The sequence below is a fragment of the Camelus ferus genome, chromosome 15, assembly GCF_009834535.1.
Source record: "Camelus ferus isolate YT-003-E chromosome 15, BCGSAC_Cfer_1.0, whole genome shotgun sequence".
Lineage (NCBI taxonomy): Eukaryota > Metazoa > Chordata > Mammalia > Artiodactyla > Camelidae > Camelus > Camelus ferus.
In genome coordinates, this window is record NC_045710.1 from 1,876,584 (window position 1) to 1,900,745 (window position 24,162).

The 24,162-nt window shown below is 56.1% G+C and overlaps 1 protein-coding gene across 2 annotated transcripts in view; it reads right to left on the reverse strand.

The window, feature by feature from the left end:
* The window catches only part of EIPR1 (EARP complex and GARP complex interacting protein 1), a 77,739-nt gene that overhangs the window by 2,687 nt on the left and 50,890 nt on the right, over nucleotides 1–24,162 (reverse strand). Inside the window, exons 5-8 of one of the 2 annotated variants that reach the window (XM_032496949.1) lie at nucleotides 13,328–13,427; nucleotides 4,477–4,613; nucleotides 1,928–2,095; nucleotides 407–574 (exon numbers count right to left, since the gene is read on the reverse strand). In XM_032496949.1, coding sequence (XP_032352840.1) covers nucleotides 407–574; nucleotides 1,928–2,095; nucleotides 4,477–4,613; nucleotides 13,328–13,427 — 573 coding nt within the window. The remainder of the gene's footprint in view (nucleotides 1–406; nucleotides 575–1,927; nucleotides 2,096–4,476; nucleotides 4,614–13,327; nucleotides 13,428–24,162) is intronic. The other variant, XM_032496950.1, reaches the window with a different exon arrangement.

Below are 24,162 nucleotides of genomic sequence, written 5' to 3' on the forward strand. Positions count from 1 at the left end.
GGTTCCCTGCGCTGTCGGGTGACTGGGGGACAAGACGGGGACAGGAGGGGCATGGACCGGGTTCGGCCTGTGGGGCAGACGGTCCACACCCAGACCCAGGATGCGAGGAGGGCGCCCTCAGCAGCTGCTGCTGCAGGGCATGGGGGTCACGGGGTGGCACCTGTCACATCGAGGGTCAGAGGCCAGGCAGGTCTTCACGGCCCCCGGGTGCCGTTTCAGAAGTGGACAGATGTCGCACGGACACGCACTTCAGAGACCATGCCAGCCGACGCTGCTGGCCCAGCCCCGCTCCAGCCCTGCGTCTCGGGTGCGAGCCCGCTGACCCACGTCCCTCCTGCCGCGCGGACACGGGTGGCCCCTGAGAAGATGAGGCAGCGCCGCCCTGCCCCTGCCCGGGAGCTCTTACTTCTCCTCTGGCCGGCGCTCCTCCTGGTCACTCAGGTCGTCGTCGTCCGCCAGTTGGCCGAAGGGCTCGGAGGAGATGGACACCATGTTGGAGAGGACGACCCTGCTGTCACTGCTGCCCGTGAGGACCAGCTGGTCGTGCGAGTGGTTGTAGCGGACGCTCCACACCCTGGGGCGGGAGAGGGAACTAGCGCCAGCAGCCCTGCTGGACGGCGAGGCCGGGGTCCCGACCGCGCGGTCCAACACCGGCCCGTGTCCAGCGGGGACAGGCTCGTGCATGTCCCTAAAACATTTTAAGTCTCAGCTAACAGAGATGAGGCCAAACGGCAGCAGGTGCCCTGGGGGAGGGAGGCTTACTGCTCAGTATTCCACACTTCTGTACGTGGAAACTGCCCACGAAGCAAATGCGGGTTAGGGAAAACCTGTGACACTAAGCCAAGCCCAGGGCAGCTTCCCACAGCAGCCGCCTCAGGCGCAGGGCTGTTCTCTGGGTCGGGCCACTAGGCCCAGCGTCCTTCTGACCCACAGGCCCGGGCTCGGGGAGCTGGGCCGCCTGCCGGGCCACGTGCTGCGGGCCCGGGGCCGGGGGCGGGAGCTTTTCCTTGGATGGCAGCCGCTACGGGATTTGTCCCAGCTGTCCGCGAACATTCTGGTTTTTAAACACACATGCAAGCACGCACGCACGTGCACACACACACAAGCATGCACACGCCCGCACAAGCACACACATATGCACACAAAAGTACACACACACAAATGCACACATATACAAGCAAACACAAGCACACACACGTACACCAGCATGGACACAAGCACACACATGCAACACATACACACACACAGAAGCACACAGACAAGTGAACATACACAAGCACGCACAAACAAGCATGGGTGCACACAGATGTACACACACCAGCACACACACACACACACACACACACACAAGCGTGCACGCGCTCATGCTTCATCTAAATGAAACCACCCCCACTGCGTACTCTTCTACTGGGTCTCTGTCACCTACGTAGCAAAAATGACCCAGCTGATGGTATAAACAGGAGAAGAATGTTCTGCAGAGAAGGACAGCTCCTGGACACTCTCCGTGTCCGTGAACATAGCAGTCGTCGCTCTGCCAGCAGCACCATCCCCCCACTCCACCCCCGTGCGTGGACGTCGCCGCGCTGACAGCCAATCCCTACTGATGGGCACCTGGGCGGTTTCCAGCCTCCCTGCGCGGCAAACAATACCACGTGAACATCTGGGCATGGTGATTTTTGCATATTTGAACCGGCACTATTTTAAGAGGAAACAAAATCTAATATTTTTCTTCTTTTCCTACATTTCCAAATCACAAACATTCCAGTTTGGAGTTAGTGTTTCTTTAGGAAAAATAAAACTGGGTTGATTAAATGATTCACAGCCGCACAAACTGAGCTGGTTTGGGCCTTTCCCAGCGGTAAGGCAATTACACAAAATAAACTGCATTCTCCCCCCTGCCGCCCGCCAGCCCACGAGGAGCCCGCACCAGTGGGAGTGCTCCTCCAGCATCTTCACGGGCTCGGAGACGTTGCGGGTGTCCCAGAATTTCACCCTGCAGTCGTCCCCGCAGCTGGCCAGGTAGTACTGCTTATTGGGGTTGAAGTCCAGGTCCCGCACCAGCTGGCCATGCGCGTTCTCGATGCAGTAGATCTGGCTGCAGCAGGAGGGGCGCAGGTGAGAAGCAGGCCAGGAACAGCCACCGACTGCCCCGCACCTGTTGCCCGGACCCCGTCCAGCACCAGCCCCCCGCCTGTGCCCGAGTGTAGGCGCCAGGCTGGGGGCTCCAGCTTGACGAGGCTGCAGGTACCAGGGGTCTGGCGCCCCCTCGACACCCCCTCAGAGGGGGGGGCTGCAGAAAGGAGTCTGGATTGCGGCTCCCAAAGGTGTGAGCTGGTGCCTTGAAGGTGAGAGTGAACAGAAGGAAGCAGTGCCACAGAGAGGCAGGCGGACTTTCAGACAGGCCACCTGACCCTGTGTGGGAGGAGCCGTGAGATGAGAGAAGGGAAGAGGAGGGTGTGGAAAGCGGAATACAGTGGTGCTGGTGGTGGGAGACAGACAGAAAAGGAAGGAAAAGCTGGAAAAACTACGGAACACTGAAGGAGACAGCGCTGCTACAGCGAGGCCAGGCCCTCAACACTCACATCACCCTGGGCGCCAAGCCTGGAGGCACCTGCTCCGCGGTCCAGGGCAACACGGGAGGGGCAGGGGGCACACGGCTGTTCAGGGTGTGCTGTGCACACCCATCTGCGTGCATGCGTGCATGCATGTGTACACCCACACAGGTGTGCACTGGGGCGCACGCACACAAGCACAAAGGCACACGGGCACACACGCACGCACAGACCTAGCTGAAGCCCCACACCCACCCCTCCAGGCTGCTCCTCACAGGGCGTGAAGTCAGAACATTCCGCCTGGTACGATGGCCCCTTCTGACGTCACCAACCCAAACCAGAGGAGCAGGGCATCCTGAGGTGGGACAGGGGCTTGGGACAAAAGGCCTGCATCCCAGGCAGGACGGGATGAGGGCCCCCACTGGGTGGGGCCATGGTCCGGCCCCGTGTGACGCCCCGTCTGCTCGGGCCCTCCATGTACCCCCTCGCGTGTGACTTCACCTCTCCCGCCGTCACTGCATCTCCACTCCTCGTGGCCCCGAGGGGACGGTGGACGAAGGCAGCAGCTCACCTCCCACGCCCACCCCGAGGCCCCGCTCCCCACTCTCTCAGCAGATGCCCTCAGTCCTTTTCATCTTTCCTCCCACGCTGGCTTTTCTGACCCAAAACCACTTTGAAATCTTGAACCGGTTTTTATACCCTGCACTTTTCCAATATCCTAATATTTTTTCCTAAAATAATATACCCAAAACTAGAACTCTTCCAAGTGAAACAGAGAAATAAATAAAATCAAGCCTGGCAAGGTCCTGGGGGCTGGGGGCCAGTCGCACGTGCAGGGAGCATGACGGGGGTTGGCCGCGGGCTCTGGGGCAGCAGTCTGAACACACGAGCACGCAGCTCAGGAGCGGCCTGGACAGCATCCAGCCACGTGGAGACCTGAGCGTGCTGAGGAGAGCCAGGCTGCGCCCATCACCCCGGGGAGGTGGGCAAGAGCCCCGTTGGGCCCCTGGGTTTTGGGGTCTGTGCCATCAGTCTTCAAGGTCCTTGGCCAGACATTGAAATCTTCACATCCTTCAAAGGACGATGAAAACAGGACAAGGTGGCCGCAGCCCTGGAGGAATGGACGCAGCCCAGACACTCCTCGGGTCTAAGCCCGGGGCTTTCAGCTTCCGACACGCTGCTGAACAAACCCGCACACGCGCCAGCTACCGATCACCCCTGCGTTCTCAAAGGGCTGCAGGCCGAGATTTAGCGCCATCCCCGCCCTGGAAGGTAACACGAGTTATTTCACGACATCCCTCTTTGCAGCTTAGTGATAAATTACGGTGTGCTGAGGGGATAAGCTGTATCTTAAAAAAGATTGCTGGCCCCTGTTGCCATGACAACACTGTGCACACCGCCACCCCGTTGCTTGTCAACGCCATACCTGGCAGAGAAAACCTGCTCTTACGTGTCCCATTAGGAGTGCTGGCTGTTGTGTATAATGGCTTAAGTGACAGACTATGATTACCCCACGGCGTGTGTCTGGAAGGCAGAGAGGTGGCCAAAGACAGCGCCACATGCTTAACAGGGACGGCAGCCCTCATCTGGCGGTCACTAGCCACAGGGCGCGAGAGACCAAGGTCACATCTCAGTCCTGAGCTGCCAGGCTGGCCTGACCTTGACTCCCACTGCAGAGGGCTGCCGGGGTTGGGGGGGCGGTGCTCCCAGAGGAATGAGACCCCAGGGAGGGGGGACGGACCCATAGCTGGGTCCAGCTGGGGAGCAGAAATAAGACAAAGTGCATGACTTGCCAGAGATAAGACCTGCACAGACGGGCCACGTGGCCCCAGATACGTCAGACTCAGAACCGCGCCCTTGTAGACCAAGGGGAGGCAGGAAGGTGGGAGGCGTCGGGCGTGTCCTGGTTGGGCCTGGCACTGACCTCATGGTCCGCGTGTCCCACCCTCGGACGGCTGTGTCATTCGCCGTGGCCACCTGCGTGCAGTTGTGATGCGGGCTCCACCGTCCCGTCGTGAATTTCAGCTGTCCCTTCCCTTCCAGGGATGCTGAACTGGCCAGCTGCGAATTTGGCAATGGTTTCAAAGGAAGAAGAAAAGAAAAGTAATTTGAATTCTATTCAGGAAATTTCAGAGGATGTCCTCCAGCACAGGGTGTCATTGAAATAATTATTGAAAATAATTAGGAAGCTCTGACTGTTTCCTTCCCTTAAAAGGCAAGAATGTTTGAAACTTATTTGGAAAAACCTATAAAACTGAACGCAGCAAAAAATAGAAAGCATATTAATATTCCCTCTATCAAACGAGACTTTCAAGTGTGTGATTAGCAATAATCTGCTCACATGTGGAAAACCTCGAACCCTGGCTTCCCCCAAAGACACAGGCGGGGCGGGCAGGGCCGCACGGTCACTCCAGCTGGAGGAGGGTACATACACAGCCGCAGCCCAGACAGACAGCCGCTCGGGCATGCCCTCCCCCGTGCCCGAGCACCCTGAGCCCTGAACTCGGGGTTGACCAGACCTCGGCAGGTAGTGATGGAGACCTCGGGCCCCTGGCACAGGGCCCCGGCCTCGTCTCCACACTGCCCTCCCTGCCCTCCCACCTGCCACCTGGGGTCTGCACAAAATCACACTGGCTACGTCATTGCTTCCATTTGGAGGCTGGATATCTATCCACATGGTGACTTTTGAAGGTTGGAGAGCTCCGGGCTGCATCTGTGGCCCAAGGTCACACAGGCCACCATCACTCACTCCACGTCACCCTAAACCCCAGCCTCGCTCTGCAGACCCTCCGAGAGGGGTCTGGGGGCCAGCTCTAGACAGAGGCCCGAGGGAGTCACCAGGGCGGGAGTGTCTGGAGGCCCCACTGCAGTGCTTCTTTGGGGCCCCGCAGAGCGAGGGCAAGGCAGGCGCCCAGACTCCAGACTGATGGGCCAGGTGGTCCCAGGGAACCGGCAGTCAGTGCACAGGGCTTCGATTGGAAACGTGGGGAAAACATGGGCTCCCTCTCCAGGGAGGCTGGCCCAGCTAAGAAGGATGATGGCGGGGACATTTTTAGACACGACTTCCGAGCATGAGCCCCATTTATTCTAGTGACCACTGCAGCAGAGGCCACCCAGCCAGGACACACTGACCAGCCCCACAGAAGCATTTCACCTCTTCTCTGGACAGTTTCGTGTCTCCACTTGGCCCAGAAAATTTTTCTCTCAAAAAAATCCATGTTCCCACCTGAGTGACTCTGCACATCTCGTAGGTGCCAGGCCTCATGTCAGCACCTCACGGCCCGGCCGAGCTCCTGGCTGACTGCATGTGTCCCTCCCAGGAGGACCAAAGGCCTGGAGCCAGTGAGAGGGAGGATGGCAGGGTGTCTGTGCAGGTGAGCGCTGCGCAGAGGACAGCAGCGCCCCGCGCCGCAGAGTCAGGAGAACGTCGCCATCTCTGAGGAGACATGCGGACCAGGCTCCCCGGCGGGATGCCGAGGCTGGTACCATGCGCCTCCCTGGGCGATGGGGAGCCCTCCGGGTGCCCCCGCCCAGCTCCAGTGGGCTAGCCCCTGCCCACGCCGCCCACCCCGCCCTCTCCACCCCACCAGGCGGCAGGAAGACAGAGCACGTCTCCCTGGGAGAGCGGGGCCCCTGCTTTGTAAGACCCCAGTTAGCGCGCCTGCCCTGCCATTACACAGACCAAGTGCCACTGACTAGCCTCTGACCACACAAAGTCAAAGGGTTATTTCTGTCCCTGGTGGGAAGTACATGTTATGTTCCTAGCTGTGGGGGACACTGCCAGGCACGGCGGTGACAGAAGGAGACAGGTGACCACGCGCACACAAAGTGGGAAGAAAGGCAAAGGCCCCGGGCGTGCCTGGGTCAGGGGGCGGGGGCGAGGGCAGAGGTGGAACTGGAACACGGGGAGCACATCTGGAGAAGGAGCCCCCCCCCCAGGAACCGAGCACAGCCGCGGGGGGCAGGGCCTGCACCAGGCAGACACGTCCGCTGGGAGCTCCCGGTGGCCACGGAGAGCCCACGGGGCAGGGGGCCAGCAGCGCCCTGCCCGTGGAGGATGCCGGGAGGGGACATGTGCCGCCTGGAACCCAGGCGAGGCCAGAGCCACGGTGGCAGAAGAGGCAGAGGCCAGATGAAATGTCAGGATGGGCAGCGTGGCCGTGGGACAGAAAGTGGGCTTCCTGGCGGCCAGGCCTGGGCACTCCTGCCAGGACTGGAGGACACTCGGACCCCTGGGTAGAACTGGGCCTGAACCAGCTCAGCAGAGAGGGTGACCCTGGGGGCTCACACACCTTCCCCCGCCTCACTCTGTCCCCACCTCTCCCCACTCTGGACCAGCACCCTCACGGCCACTCACAGAACGCGAGCTTGGCACCCCACCAAAGACCAGGCTGACCCTCAGACTCACCCCCGAGGGGGACAAGCGTAAGGGATGTGAAGCATCCACACAGGCTAGTCCTCCTGCGTGCCCGGGCCTGAGCTGCCGGGACACAGAGGTCTGCTTGCACAGCAGCCGCAACCACCGCCTAAGCCCCGGGTCCCCCTCAGACCCTGCATAGCCCCATGCTCTGCACCAGAAGCCCTTCCCGCCCAAGGGACTGAGAGACCACCCAGAGTGAAGCCTGACAGACGTGATCCCCTCGCCAATGACTGGTTTAGGCCTGGACATATGGTCATGCCTGGAAAGGGGACAGAAGGACTTCTAGGAAAGGCTTTCCTTACAAAGCAAGGGAGACGCAGGGAAGAAATCTGCTCTCTCTGTGCTGATGTGGGAACCTGGATGTGATGGCTGGAACCACTGCAGTCACCTTGCTGTCATGAAGGGAGATAGCAATGACATGTGGACATGGCAGAGCGGAGCATGCAGAGTTGCTGGGTCCTCCATGCTGCAGAGTCACTGAGTTAACCAACCCCCGAATGGCTCTCTTGCCACATTTCTCATTACCTCAGATAATAAAACCTCCTCACTCTGTAAGTCACTTCCTGTGTCCTGCAGCCAAACTGACACGCCCGTGATGTCCCTTTGAGGCTTCCTACAGGTGTGGGAATGCCCCTGGCCTCTCCCAAGCCGGAATCCCAGCCCCACCTTTGAACAGGGGCTGGGGCCCCGCCCTGCTTCCCCACGAGCCACCTGACAGGCCCCTTCCCCTCTTTGCAGTCTGGCTTTCTCTCCTGTGTCTCACTGATAAGATAAAGAAGATCTGCCCCCTAAGGCTATGAGGAGTAAACACTCCTAAAAACCCAAGACAATGCCTGGTGCTCTGCTCCACCTTCAGGGACAAGGGCGGAAGGGACAGGATGTGCTGTCTTCTGGGGCACAGGTGGGTCCGTCAGAACTGACACAGTGGTGGTGGGACTCAGCAGGCCCCCTCAAGGCCCATCACTGCCTTCAGGATGTGGAAGGAAGGGTCTGGTCACCCCCGCCCCATGAAGTCAGGGTCATGGTGGCAGGCGGCCCACAACGACCCACACCGACCCACAGACCCAGCACAGCTGGCAGGCTCCCACATCCCGTCAAGGACTCTGCCCCCGAGAAGTGTTCCAGGATTCACAGAGATGACGCAGGGTGGTTCTGAGAGCTGTCTCCTAGAAACCTGAGTCCGCCTGTGTTTAGAAAATGCCACGAGGCATTAGGTGCCAGCATTGGTGAGGAACTTGAGGTCATCTGCAAATTATTTTTAGTTTATTTCAAACAGGACTCTATTTGTAGGAAGAGCAGAATTAAAAGGGTTTTTCCCCTTGGCTGCACTGAAGCCTAGCCTCTCCCTGTGGAGACCTCCACAGCTGTGGGCTTGACCTTCGCTCCAGACTGGAACAGGAAAGGCGGTGAGGGCAGACGCAAGGCTTCTGACCAAGATGGATGAGAATGCAGCAGTATTTCCGTCACAGCAATGAGACACCAGTAATGCACGGGGGAGAGATCTCATTACAGCTGCTTCGTTGGAGAGGGAGGAAATCTTTTATGAAGAATAATGAAGGCTTGGAGCACCGGAAGCCCTGCAGCAATCAGCTCACTGCGCCCTTCCTGTGTGAGCCGTGATCATCACTTGCCGACTGCAGGGAGAGTAACCTAATTATCAAGCAAACACAGATCGCTCTTCAGTGCCTCAGTTTCTCCCCTTTGTACCTCCTGCCTTTACACTAGGATCCGACCCTCGTTCATAATCCGCTTTTAGAGATCATGTATTCCAGCTGCTCCATCTGTCCACATGTCCATCCTTCTACGCATCTTTCTAACCATCCATCCATCCATCATCCATCCCTTCACCCGTCTATCCATGCATCACCATCCATCAGGCACGTGCCGACCACCTGCCACGCACCAGGCACCACAGGGGAAGCTGTCTTCATGTAATGTCACTGTTAGAGTGTCCTCCTTTACAGATGTGGGCACTGAGGCGTGGACGGGCCAAGCACCTTGCCCAAGGTCACACTGCGGGTGGGACCGGACTCAGCCTTCAGCGTCTCCTCCGTGTGCCCATGACCCTGATCCCCCACGGCCCCTTAGCCTCTGGCCCATGCCTGCCCCAGCCGATTCCAGGGAAACCTAAAAGTGTAAACTAGAGGCACCATCCATACACTGTAACTGACGGAAACTACCAAAGAGCGGAGGCTGCGTCTCTGCTCAGTCACAGGCTGGACAGCCCGGGGCCCCGCAGGGATCCAGACCCGACGCTGATGGCAAGCACGCAGCCCTGCCGGGTTAGCACCTGCTTTCTCTCTCACACACACACAGCTTTTAAATGCACGCTTCCTCTTTCTCGTAGAAAGAAGCCTTTTGAGAGCTCAGGAAATACTCGCTTGCTAAACACCTCCCCTCAGTCCACTTTGCATCTAATAGGTTTTTTCCAAGATCCACCTGGAAAATTTAAAAGTACTAGTTGTCCCCAATATTTAGAAAACCAAAAGGCATGAGCAGTTATTATGCTATGATATCAAGATATGGAACCTAGTAAGTTACTATACTCCATGTTTTCTTAGAGATCACGGCTTCTTTTTTAAAAACAAATACCCTGAAACGTGAATTCAGACGCCTGCTGTCTCTGCGCCGTGGGTTTAGGGGTATTATTGTGGTAACAATGCAGACACTGCTCGAAATATTCCAGAATGCCTCTTTAGGAGTCTCACAAGAAAACCAGTTTTCAGAGTTTTAACATGTTTTCCACTAACCAGCTTTACATTATAAAGCTTGGTTAACTATCTAATTTACTAGATTTTGCTCCAAAGAACTTTGGACTGTTTCCTAAAATCAAATCCACCCTCACAGGACAAAATCTCCCTGGAGATGAGGAGGCCAAGGGAAGGAGGAGTCCCAGCGCAGGGAAGTGGGGAGCTGGGCCGCTGGTCCCCAGGGCTCACCCCTGCCTGCGTGTCCCCACACAGCAGACAGGCCCTGTGCTCCCAGGCACAGTGGGCAACATGCGGCATTTAATGATCTCCAGTCACTGCCAGTTCCATCCGCCAATGTGTCCCCGTTCCTCCGTGGTTCCTTCTAAAGCTGGGATCAGAAACCCTGACCAACACCCACGGCTTCCTCCAAACAAATGCTCCCTGGGTAAACACCCTCAGGCCCTGTGCCCAAGCAGGTGACACCAGCTTCATCTTCCAGGGGCTCCTGCACGGACAGGCAGCAGCGGGGGCAGTCAGTTCCCACGGCCACCTCTCCCATCTTCCGTTGGCTCTGCCGCCCCCGCACCTCGAGGGAAGCTGCTTATTTCTGCAGCCAGCGAAAGCTGCCAGGACCCAGAGATGCGCGAGTGCACACCCAAATGGGGAGGCCCTGCTCTGCCTTCACTGGGGTCCGGGACCCCACGGAGCTCCCCCAACAGGCCTCCCTTGGGCTCTGCTAATGATTATAAATGGCAAAGAGCCTCCAATTTAATTGCAAAAGGTAATGATGCAGTGAGCATAAGATTAGATTCACCACAGAAGGCAATATCCTCAAACAATAAAAAAAAAAAATCGTGGAGCCGGGCGTGAAGACGGCCGAAATCGATAGGAAGGGAGGGTGTGAGACACGGCGGCCAGAACCACAGAGAGGTATCGACAGAACTGCTGACAGCAGATAAAAAGGGGGAGAGAAAACCAAATTGGTCTCTGCAGAAAATAAGTTACAGATTAATCACCCTACCGTAAAATCATTTTGAGATGACTGAGGGTCTGAAGACGCCCTCACAGTCTGATTACAGGACGGGACGGCGGAGTCGGGGCACCAAGCGCCTGCTGAATCCTAATGCAGTCGGAGCCGCCGTTTCCTCCCGGGGTTGCCTGCCGGGTGGGGCAGCAGGTGCTCAGAGGCTCCAAGCACCCTCTGGACCAGGGCCGAGCCGCCCGCCCCACGCCTGCTGCGAGGCCTGGCACTGTACAGGAAAGCGCTGTTCCCTCTGTCTTCAGTGCGCAGTTTCCAGGAACACCTCCTGAGGGAGGGGGCAGGAGAGGGCCCCCTGGACTCCGGCCAGATGCCCCAGCAGGTCCCCTGGGAGGGGGGTGCTGTACAAGTGTCCAGCCCAGACCTGCAGGGGCTGCAGGGACAATCCGAGGCACTCAGTTTCCTTCCAGTTTTCTGCTTCAGCCTGAAAGTTCAGGTGAAATCTGCATTCTACTCCAGGATACAGAGCTGTGTCCTACTTTTTAGGATTTTAATAAAAATAGTGATCTTTTTTCTGAAATATTATTAATGTGCTAGGAAAACAGGCCAACTCAACTCCACACTGAGGCCTGTGAGACACCCTTCTGACCATGCAGCTTTAAGACCCTGACAGGTCACTTCAGACTTTGAAAGCCCGAATTCTCTGCCACATGCTGATAATGATAAACCATTACTCACGCATCTCCTTGACCAGAGGGCGACGAAGGGGTTGTCAGCGCTGCAGGTGCCACGGGGGAGAAGAGCTAAAGGCGCCCCAGGCACACACGGACAGAGGCGAGATTCACATACCCCAACGAAGCCCAAGCCACAGACACCCCCAGCCCCTCCCGACCACGTGCCACAGTCTGGCCCCGAGGGGTGCGTGGCATTACAAGCTTTATCATTTCAAATTTCTTGATTTTCTCTCTAAAGTTGTCGCTCTGACATTCAAATGCAATGAAATTACGAATGCATGTAAACAAACTCATTTTATGAGCAGAAATGTTAAGGAATCAGATATGAAAAAATATATACCAATTGGTAGGATATTTATTCCAGGAAAGACAAAGTATTTAAAGTGATGAATGTCTGAAAGCCAAACTGGTTCCCACGAAAGTTGGTGCCAAGCATTAAACAGGCCTGGAGATGAAAAGGCCCATCAAGAGGGGCGTCACCTTCTGGTCGGGGACCTGCAGACAGAGCTACTCTCCAACCTTGGGGACGGGGCTCCGAAGGTGACTGACAGGGCAGGACAGGAGACAGCCTCCGTGCGGGTCAGTGACCCAGGGACCACATGTACAGAACAGCTGACACGTCTGATGGCTAAACCTCAGGACCTTGCCTGCCAGTGAGTGAAGGAGGGGAGGGGCAAGGGGAAAGGTCCCCACGTCACAGTCAACGTACTTCCACGAGCTAGTCAACACCAGGAAATCTGCATTTGACAACTGCTCCTACCTAAAAGGTGATCTTAACCAAAGAGATATTGAAAATCCATTCATTAAAAAGACATATACTTGACAGAATGGCCATCATTCAAAAATCCACAAATGATAAATGCTGGAGAGGGTGTGGAAAAAAGGGAACCCTCCAACACTGCTGGTGGGAATGCAGTTTGGTGCAGCCACTGTGGAAAATAGTGTGGAGATTCTTCAAAAGACTAGGAATAGACTTACCGTATGACCCAGGAATCCCGCTCCTGGGCATATATCCAGAAGGAACCCTACTTCAGGATGACACCTGCACCCCAATGTTCATAGCAGCATTGTTTACAATAGCCAAGACATGGAGATGGCCTAAATGTCCATCAACAGGTGACTGGATAAAGAAGTTGTGGTATATATACACCGTGGGATACCACTCAGCCATTAAAAATAAAATATTGCCATTTGCGGCAACACAGATGGACCCAGGGATGATCATACTAAGTGAAGTAAGTCAGGCAGAGAAAAACAAATACCAAATGATATCAAACTCACATGTGGAATCTAAAACACAAACAAACAAAAACCCACAAATGAACTCATTTACAAAGCAGAAACAGACTCATAGACATAGAAGACACACCTATGGCTGCCAGGGAGGAGAGGGTGGGAAGGGATAAGCTGGGAGTCTGCGATTTGCAGATACTAACTGCTGTATATAAAACAGATAAACAACAAGTTTATACTGCACAGCACAAGGGACGACATTCAGCACCTTGTAATAGCCTGTAAGGGAAAACAATATGAAAACGAGCATGTGTATTATGTATGACTGAAACACGGTGCTGTACACCAGGGATGGACACAGCATTGTAAACTGACTGTGCTTCAATTTAAAAAAAAAAAGACATAACCCTTGACACAGAAGCATATACTTTTGGCTATCTCACTAACTCTTTTGGATAAATTAATGGCCAAAGGGGGTAGTTTTGTCAACTTCCAGATTCTGTGTCGTATTTGTGCACAGCCTTGAGGCCTAAATCCCAAACAGCTTTTGCCTGAAAGAGACAATCACTCAGTTCTCTGACTGATGATTCAGTGCGTTCATTAATTAGCCCGCAATCAATGCCAAAATCCTAAACCTGCATGAATCAGGCCGTGTACTCGGTGACCAGCCGAAGCCCAAGGGACAGCGCACGAGGCCGAGCTGGCGGCCTGTCACTCACCGCCGCCCGGCTGCCGCTCTCCTGCAGATCCCAGAGCAGGACGTGGTTGTCGGCCAGCGAGATGACTCTCCCCCCGGCCCCTGCCGGCTCCCATACGACGCTGCGGGAGGAGAAAGGAGAGCTCGTTAGGCGGGTGCCCGCACCCCACCCTCCAGGCTGGGGCTTTCACACACACCCTCCCCCGGCCAGCAGGGCCCCTCCGGCCTCGTCACCACCCGGGTGGCAGTGGCGCTCTCCCTGACGCTGCGCGGCGCTAACGCCCTGCTGGGGACAGGCACCCAGCCCTCCTCTCAGTCACCTGGTGTGTGCATGGGGGGTGGGGGGGTCTGGGAAGCGATTATGGCTCCACGAGGGCCGGAGGGCGGGCCGCGTGGTGGGATCAGTGCCCACACACGGCCAGACACCAGACTCTCCGAGCTCTAGGTCCCCAGTCGTGCATATCAGTCTCTGTCTCTCCCTGTGATCTCTGTCTCTCTCCCTGTGATCTCTGTCTCTCTCGCTGTGATCTCTGTCTCTCTACCTGTGATCTGTCTCTATATTTCTATACCCACCTTCCCTGCCATGTGAACGCACAGTGCGAGGTGGCATCTGTAAGTCAGGAAGAGAGCTCTTCCCAGCACCCTGATCTCAGACATCCAGCCTCCAGAGCTGTAAGAAGTCAGCATTTCTGCTGCTTAAGCCCCAGCTGTGGGCTTTCATTATGACACCCGAGCTGACAAGACACTGCAGACAGGGTCTCCCGGCCCCTGGGGAAGGGACAGCTGACTGACTCTGGCCAGAGATGTGAAGGGGCCCGATAGGGGCTGGGTCTGAGGGACATAGACAGACGGCGTGACTGGGGAAAGGAGGCCCGGGTCTCTCGCAGCATCTCCTGGGAGGCAGAGCTGAGAGCGGCGGAGAGGGGGCATCAGCCCTGAGGTGCCCATCAGCTCTGCGTGCCCTGCCTGAGCTGCCAAGCACTGTCCAATGTCTCAGTAGCGCGAGCCAGTTTCCTGTTACCTGCAGCCAAAACCATCCTAACGGTGCAAGCACATTCGAACAACTAACTAAAGACACACAACACACCACCGTGGTAAAGGACAAAGGGGGCAAGACTTTCTCAGTTTGATCACAAGTAGGAATTTCTGCCTTCCCGGCTGCAACTCCCGAGTGCTCATAAACAGGAGAGTCCCACTCCGCGTCCCCTGACACCTGAGGAACTGAAGATGCCAACAAAGACCCTCGCTGTTTCCTTCCCAAACAGAACACAACGCTGACTGACGGAGCGCACCTCCCCGACACCATCTTGCAAGACAGTCAGTGAGCCGTTACTACTTTTATCACAACGTCAGTGTAATTCAGGACCACAATTTCTTTCTCATTCATAGTTTAAGACACACAGAGTTCATAGCTCTGTGACCACAGGTACATGACTCCTCTGTCAGCCCAAGAGCTCTTCTAATAACAGTGAACAATGCACAATATCCAGTAAGCAGAATTGAAACACCACGTGGCCAGAAGAGACGCCAAGAAACCTGCTTCTAAAATCTGTTGTGCCTATTTGGTGAAGACACTGGCAGTTCTGATCTGAAGACACTTTTCTGGAGCAAGATGACTGAAATTCTCTTGGCAGCCTGTTCACACAGGGACACTTATGTAGAGTTCAGACAGCCGAGAATGGATGCCAAGGAAAATGCAAAACAGGGAAGAGGGTGCAGGGCACCGCAGCCCCGTCCTGGCGGAGGGTAGGCACTTGTCTGTGCTGGACACGTCCTGTCTCGGCCCCTCGGGCCGCTGAGACAGAACACCTCAGAATGGGGACTTAACCCCCAGAGGCTGATCTCTCACACTCTGGAGGCTAGAAGTCGGAGACCAGGGTGCCAGCGTGGTGGGACTCTGGTGAGGACCCTCCACACGGCCTGCCCTGCAGACAGTCGCCTTCTCCCTGTCCTCACAGCAGAGAGAGCAGAGGGGAAGCTCCGAGTCTCTCTCCTGAGGGCACTAACCATCTGAGAGAGAGCTCCACCCTCCGGACCGCGTCGCCTCCCAAAGGCCCCACAAAGGCCAACACACTGGAGACGAGGGTTTCAACACATGAACTCGGGAGAACAGCAAATGCAGCTCCTAACACCCTACAACAGGGACAGGAAATTCAGATCCATCTACAGGCTCCTCACCAGCTCTCACTTGTAACTCCTGCCCCCTAGTGCGCACACGCACACACACAGTCACACAGACACACACGCACACACAGTCACACAGACAGACACACACAGTCACACAGACAGACACGCACACAGTCACACAGAGACAGATGCACATACACACACGCGCACACACACAGAAGAGCCAGGACGAGGAGGAACTCCCCAGCACTGTCAGCACAATGACAACCTGAGAGCCGTCACACAGACGAGGGATTTTCAGCGGAAGTCCCAGAAAGCCAGAGATGCCCAGGGCACTGACGTCACAGCGTAAGAATTAGCCGGTGCAATGCCAGATACTGGCCGCCCCCCCCCCACGTGCAGGCCCTCCCTGTCCTCCCCAAAGGCCGTCGTTAGCGACACACCAGCCTTGGACACCACCTCTGGGCCGTGAGCATCTGACTTTGGTTCCGCAGCCAGATGAAAGGCTCCTGGAGAGAAGACCCCGTTTATTAAAAACCTATTCCATTCTCCAGTGACCAGCAATATTCAGGGCCCACGGCACTGAATTCATACTTGCTCATGAATTCCAGGTAAGAGAAAAGAATTCCAGTAAGAGTGGAGACACCACATTCCAAAAAATGAGACCACTTTAAAGTGCATTTAGTTAACCATTAGCACACTAGGGTTTGGGGGACAGCCAGCAACCCTGAAACGAGAGCAAGAAGGAAAAGCATTAGGCTCCACGCCGGCAAGACCCCTCCTACTGCCGCCCGCCCACGGCCCCGACTCACTGCCCAGCCGGCCTCCGGGTCCTCGGGAGAAGGGGACCGTGGCTGTGAGGGCCGGGGCGCTGGTGAGGAGGGGCGGGGTACCAGGGCAAGCCGTCAAGGCGATGACACGACAGCCATCGGGGGGGCGGGGGGAGACCCGGGCCCCCGGGCCCTTGGCGTGGCCGAGCCGGCACAGCGCACCCGCCGGCGCGAGGACGGTCCTGACCGTGGCCAGCGAGCCCCGCGGCGGAGCGGAGTGAGTGCGCCTTAAAAACGGTAAAGGTCAAAATCGGTTTTAGAAAATTTTCCATCTAATACGGGTTCTTTTAAAGCCTTGATGTTTTAACTTTGATGAACCTCAGTGATCAGGAAAACTCAAGTTATTCAAAAGTGCCGCGCTTAAGGTTTCAGGCGGCTAAGTTTTAAATCAGAAATTCAAACAGCAAAACTGAGTTAGCTTCATGAGGAAATACAGTGCCCGTGAACCTGCATTACATCCTCCCACAGATAAAAGCTGATCCTAGCAACCTCCCGTGTGAGACATCGCAGGTGGGGACACCGTGGGTTAAAGGCATTTCATAGTGGACAGTCGGATAGCGTCACAGAAGGGCTCAGAGGCCAAGCCCGCACACGCCCCACCCACCACGCACACCCCCAGGTCCACTGCTGCCAGGACACTCTGCCCAGGGGGCTCCACCCCAGCTGAGAAATGCCTTCCCTGCGCCCCCCCCCACCTCCCTGAACAATGCCAGACACTCAGGGGTCAGGTGCACATGTGTATGGCAGGCCTGGTATGTTCCAGAGCATCTACAGAGGGTCAGATCCATGGACACATGGGGGGCCGGATATCCTGGGGCACCTAGAGTCAGGAGCATGCACACAAGGCGCGTTCGGAGCATCGGTGATGTGGACCAGGGGGCTCCAGCCAACATCAGGCATCCCCGAGAACTGGCTCCGAGTCCTCTCGTTTCCTTCTGCTCAGGGGGCGCACGCGCACACACCTACACAGGCATCAGCCCAAGCTGCAGACCCCAAACTGCTCGCACGCTCATTCTAGAGCCAAATCCAACAGCAGGAGGGCGTCGGGAGGAGGCCGCCTGCTTCAGAGAATATTCTCCCTCCGGACGCAGCCCGGGCAGGGCCCCTTCCCACCCCTGACTTACAGACAGGGGTCCCCCGGTCCAGCTCTGCCCCGGGAGTGGAAGTGAAGGCGTGATGGCTTGCAGTCCCCCTCATCACCCCCAGCACGGTTCCGTTTGCCTCTGTGTGGCCGCGTCTCCCTGGGACAAGGCTTGTGTTTCACAGCCACATTGTCAGAGGAAACAATCAAATGAATTTCAAATGTTTATAGAACTAACTTTTTATATTGGAGAAGGAAAATATATATGTAATTCAAAAAGAAGAAAACAAAGAGATTAAAGAACACAAGAGGCAATGCTGATTTGCTTCAGGAGAAATCCTGGCTTCACGTGCTCACTGGTGACAGTTTTAAGGGATGCTTTATCAGGGGAACAGTCTCCTGCCACCTCTGAAGGTCACAGTGAATGACACACGGTTGCCACTGCAAAGACACAGGAAAACAGAAAACACTGGGGTTGTGAGGAGGCCTTCCTCCGCAATTCTGACAGCCTGCGGCCGGGACCCACACAGGCGCCGGCCCCAGGTGACCAAGCCCGAAAGCCTGGGGCCCGGGCAGCGGGGTGCACGGTGGTGTCGCGGGGAGACCGGTCTATGAGACCAGCTGCCCAACTGCTGAGTTCCCAGAAGAAGTCTCAGTGGCTGTGTGTTCTGAGAGTAGTCACGACCGCGGCCTGCAGCGCCGCGATCCTCAGTGGAGATAAACGTCCGGGAAGGGGAGGGGGGGTCCTGAGAGGAAATGCACGCGGCCCTTGCCTCACCCCGGGCTTCCCGCTCTTCGTGCCCCTCGCCTCGCTCCTGTCACACACCGGCCTCTTGTCCCACAACTTCCGTCCACGGGACGCTTCACAAATCAAGGCCCTCCGACCTTCCCGGCGGGGGGGGGGGGGCAGCCTGGACAGTCCACACCAGCACCGCGGCTTCGCTGACGGCAAGAGCCCCTCAGGCGCCGAACTGCCTGCAGACGAGATGCTGCGCGTCACGCGGCCCGACTGCTGAGGGAGGCTTGTCTGTTGTCCACCCTGGGCGGCACGTCCGAAAACACGTGCAGCTTGTTCACAGGCAGCGACCCCTCCGGTCTCAGTGCTGGGACCGGCAGAGGATGCAGAGTGCGACGAAGGGGGAAGCCCTCTCGCCTCGTGGACCGTCACCACAAGCCCAGGGCCACAAATGTGAGGAAGAACCCAGAGTTCCTGCCGCCCTTGCTGCTCCGAACTAGGAAGTTTACTTCTCTGCGTGTGAACATCGTCCACGGTTCTGCTTCATCACGCTCGACAGTGAGTGTGAGCGGACGTGGAACTGCGCTCACAAGTTGGGACCAAGGCAGCACAGACCTCACGTACACGCACGTTGCCCCCCTCACAGTCACTGAAAGAAAAACACAGAGAAGGCCTGCTTCTGTGAATAAACCCAAGCAGAAAACTTGAACTTCTTTGAGGCAGTTCACAAGGACCACGCCAGCAGGAATCTTCAGGTAAGGGATTCCAGAACAAACGGCTCAGACTCTGGATCTTGGCACCTGCGGTGAGGACGCTCAAGGGACACTGAGAAACTCCTAAAACCACCTCAATATACGACTAACTTAAATTCCCATCATTTGCGTATCCTCCCATTCCCTGCAGTCCCCGCGGGAGGGAGGTGGGGGGCCAGGCAGTCTGCCCTCGGGCCGTGCTAACTCCTAAAGACGGAAACCACCCCTCTCTGCGGAAACCAAGCCTCAGCACACGAGGGGTGCTGGGCTGAGACCACCTGTTGGATGGCATTCCAAAACTCGCCACATTTATTACTTCACTGAAAAAGGGAAAACCTTAAGAAACTTACCTATTAAACCATCAGCGATGAAGTCAGAGATTATCAGTCAAATTTTGAAATTCTTTACAAAAAGAACCTAAGAAATTATTTCCCCAGTTTATACCTCTCTCTCTTAAAACACACAGATTTGGCAATCTGGTTAATTTCTTCCTGCTCAAAAATTCACAGCAGAACTCGAGACGGCTTTCCACAACTGCTACAAGCGTGAAAAAAGCGCGCTCTAAGAGGCGCACCATTAAGTCGAGAAGCACACTGTGATCAGATCCGAGGATGTGAGGTTTCCTGGTGGCCAAGACACACAGAGATACCTGAAGTGACAGGACCTCCCGTAGGCACCACCTGGGACCCCTTTCTGACGGACACGCGTGTAACTCTGGGCGCTGGTAACTTAGTTATTGGAAGTCTGCGTTTACTCCATCTCCACCAGCCACGCACGTGTCTCAACAAGATCGTGCACTCGCACTCACAGCTCAGCGCTGGGAAGTGTGTGGGCTGGAGACCTGCCTCCTCAAAAGCCTCCCTCGGGAGGGGCACGTCCGAGGCCCAGGATCTACCACAACATCGGGTGGACATGGGAGCCGGCGGACACCACCGCACCGTGCTCCCGGGGAGGCTCCTGGCTGGTCCTCCCGCCCCAGAGAGAGCCAGGCCCACGACACTGAGATGATTGACTCCCGCGCCCCGAAGCCCCGAGCTCACAGGCCTGCCTGCTGGGTGCTCACTGCAGACTCCCCAAGACGGTGCAGAGGGGGTGGGTGCCACGCGGTCAGTGGCCAGTCCAAGAAGTTCAAGGCTTCTGCTCCTGTGTCTGACGAGCAAGTTCAGAGCTAGCCTGGAAGCCCAACCCGCTCTGAAAGAAAGAGCACCGTCCGAATTCCGATCAGCAGGCTGGGCTCCCCTCCCCCTCCCCCTCCCACACCCTATTTTTCAAACAGTAGAAGAAAAACCAACGATAGTTGAAAACTCTCACGGCCGAGTCAATGGCCCTTCAGATTTAAATTTTTAATGATTAAAATTATTTAAACCTCAAGTGTAAATAATCACAAACAGAACTTCAAAAAAGGCACCCTTGTGAACTCTCCCCTGGGCACAGTGGTGCGTGTCTGCCCAGCACGTTCTGGGGAAGACCCTCTGGGTTCCTGAGGGGACCAACTGAGACACTTCGAACCCTGCTGTCTAATGGAAACTTAAACTGGAATCTCAGAAAGGATACGAATTTATCCTGCACTGTAAATACTTACACCCTCTGTACCGTGTGTTCAGATTCCGCAGTCTGGCTCCTCCCGGACAAGCTGTACCTACACGCTGCGTCTTGCTATTTCCTCCTCACCACCCCTGTCGTAGTTAGTTACCCTCACGAGGGACAAGGGCGGCTCAGACAGCCACCTCGTTTGACAACAGAGACTTTAACCAAAGTGAATGAGGAAGACATCTTTACGCTGTCCTGTGATACCACAGACTGTCCTTTTCCTACACAAAATTAGGGATTTGGGCATCATTCCGGCTTCTTTTAAAGCTAGCGGGCGTCTTCAGTAATGAACCAGTAACCAGGGAAGCAACTTCCGGGCTCCCGTTTAAAAATCGCACGCCTCAGTGCATCTAGGTCAGGTGAAGCCAGAAAGCACGAACGTGGATCTTGTAAAATCTGACAAACACTCAGTGAGGACACTGTCGCACTCACAGCGGATTTTCCGCCGTCACTGACAGGAGAGTCATACCACAGGATCTTTACAAATTTCAAACTTCTTTTTTGACTTAACCTCTAAGACAACTTCTGTAAGATACTAAGGGTAACTTTGAATTTACTCTTCGTAACATTCACCTGAGCCAGCTCACACGGTTCTGTCACACCGAACTAAAAAGAGGAAACACAAAATCAGAGATGAGGCACATTCTTTCTCTGGCCAAACCACCTCAAGCATCTGGGGGACCCACACAAGTCTCTTTTCTTGTGCTTCTTCTCCAAGCCCAACACCAATGCTTATGCCTTTTTCCTTTTTCTAGCAATACTGGTAATGTGTGCACCCACTTCCGGGATTCCCAGCGACTCTCAGCCTGGCATTTCAGAGCGACATTTACCTCCATCAACACTGAAGAGGTACCTTTCCCCCAAAGTTCACTCAGAAAGCAAAAGTCGGTGGTCACTGCGTCCAAGTGCCAAGGGCATCTGCAGCGACATGAGAGCAACACCCGGGTGCCCGCTGCGCTGACTCCTTGCGCCCCGCCACGCCCCGGGTGGGGAAAGTGTGTGGAGGAGCCTGTGGCTGAGTGTCGGTAATTTCACTTCCATCCCCCATAGCTGCTGGTCTCTGATTTTAGTCACTTCTCCTTTAAGGAGACGTCCCATCCAGGAAACACCGCAGTCTGTGTGACTGCTCCTGAGCCACCACCTGGGAACCGGCGCGCTGTTCCCATGAATTGACTTTGCTTCCACTCTCCAGCAGGGAGCATTAATCTACGGCCACGGTGCGTCACTCCTCCACGCTGGAGAGCCTCTTCACCACCAAAAGGAGGTGGAGAGCTGTGAAATCACGCTGTTGTGGCTGATCAGCCCTCGGCCGATTACGACAGATGCACCGCTGAGACTCGCCCAACCTCTCCGTGAGCCGGCGTGGAGGACAGCTACCTCCCGCCTGCTCTTACCTGCTGCGTTCCCGAAAACCTGCCCCTCACCGGGGCTCCAGAATGCACTGCAGTGAACAGAGATGGGGGTGTGGTGCCAGGAGGCCCTAGAGAATTCGGGGGGTCTGCAGCCCCCACTCCCACGGCGCAGCTCACCATCGGTGCAGACACTGCGTATGCTGGTAAACGCACACCCACCAGTCACTGACCCGAGGAGAGCCTGACTCCAGAGAAGGATGACCCGCAGCACACAGAAGGGAACTGTGGAGAGCCCCTCCTGTCCACCCCCCAAAAGTGAGTGTCCGCTACACATGTGACACTGGGGTGAACTCTGACCTCAGTGTCCTTAACATAATGAGGAAGAATTTTATTAATTCCACTTATCCAGATTACTAATCTTGATTCCATCCTGTTACAAAAGGCTTTAGGCAGCTCACACATCACCTGGAGGATGACAGGATGAGATACACTGAAAACAGCTAAAATACCACAATTTGGTAAAAGTGTCCCCACTGGTTCAACCCAACCCCTGCAGGCAGCCAGCCACCAGCTGAACTGACTTCACCCCAGGAGGACCTCACGTGGATGGCATGGCCATGGCCGTGGCAGAGCAGCGGGCACCCCGACCTCAGTGTGAGAGGTGGACTGGAAGGAGGGTCCTGAGCTACTATTAGAGAAGAAGCATGCGGCACTGAGGACGTGTGACAGCGAGCCCACTGCGCCTGCTGAACTTAGAGCCAGAAGAGCGTCAGAGACACCCTCCACCCCAGTCAACGTGTTTTGCACGAGGGAGCGGGGCCCATGCAGGGATGGCATGAATAGCTACAGATCCTCAGGCAGAGCCCTGGGCCACCGACCCCAGGCCCTCAGTTTCTTACACAACCATCCACAGTGACCACAGGAGCAAACCAAGAGGGCAAGGAGAAAGCACATTAGAAAAGACGGTGACTGTAACACGCAGGAAATGAGGAGCCCCTGCAGCAGGGCCCCTCCCGCCAACCATCCAGGAAGGACTAGCAGGGATATGTGGGAAGATCTGCAAAGCCTACTCCGCTGAAGACGTGCTTCTGTTCCCTGCAGCTAACTCCACTCCGGAATCAGCCTGCAGACCAAACGGCCCCGCCCCTCATTCAGCAGGGACGCGACTCTGGGGTGACGTGTAGGGTCCTGAGGTCAGGCTGCCCGGCTGTAAATCCAGTTGCTCCACTGAGGACTGAGTGACCGTGGATGCTGCCTCCGCCTCTCTCTGGCCCAGTCAGCTGACCTGCAGCGGTCCCAACTGCACAGGGTCACTGTGGGAAATGGACACGGGGCTGCGGCAAACCCTCAGGCCCGGTTCACAGCCACAACTCAACATCAACATCGTTACCATGGCTCCAGCTCCCTCCTTTCCGCAAACGCCGGGTACCAGAGTGCGCCAGGCACTGTCCGTGGTGCTGAGGGTGCCCCTGGACAGCCCCTGCCTGGGGAAGCGCCATCTACAGAGAAACACATGGGAGCACAAACTCAGACGGTGGGTGTCAGGTGGTGGCAACTGCTACCACGAAAGATGAAACTGGGCAAAATGACAGAGAGACGTGAGTGGGGGCGGAGCAGTGGTCGTTTCGGATAGAATGGTTAAGAAAGACCTCTCCCAACACAGGGAATCCAGCCAATATTTTATAACAACTATAAACGGAGCACAGCCTTTAAGAACCGTGAATCACTGTGCTGCACACCTGTAACGTAATTCTGTACAGCAACTATACTTCAATGAAAATTAATTGATTAATTAGATAAAATACTTCTCCTTTGCAATCAAAAAAAGGGCCTCTCTGAAGAGGGACACTGAGCCGAGAGGAGCTGCATGCTGCGGGTCAGAGGCACCCCCCGCCCCCAACCCAGGTCAGATCAGGACCTGCATCCCCACAGTGTAGAACCGGGGAATCAGTCTGGGGGGGGGTCTGAGGGGCATGTTACCCCAACCCCTTCACAGCCTTATTTACAGACCTGGAAGGTACATTTCCACAGGGACCCTGCCACGGAGCCATCAGCACAGCTATGAAACATCACCTCCTTTTCCGGAACGGAGAGCTAATCTAGAGAAACGGTGACTTTCCAGTGCTCGTCTGGCCACCTCAGGGCAGGTGAGCACAGGAGACCCTGGACACTGCCTGACCCTGCTTGCTGAGGTGCAGATGTGGGGCCGTGCACACCACGCCCTGTGCTGCCCCAGAGTGAGGGAGGCCAAGTGGCCCAAGGACAGGAGCCCCACAGCTCACCCCTGCCCATCGGGGCAGCAACAGCTCGTGCGCTGGGCACCATGTGGCACCCTGGATGCCCCCCACCCCCAGCAGCAGCCAGCAGTCAGGACGGCTGGGGGCTCCTC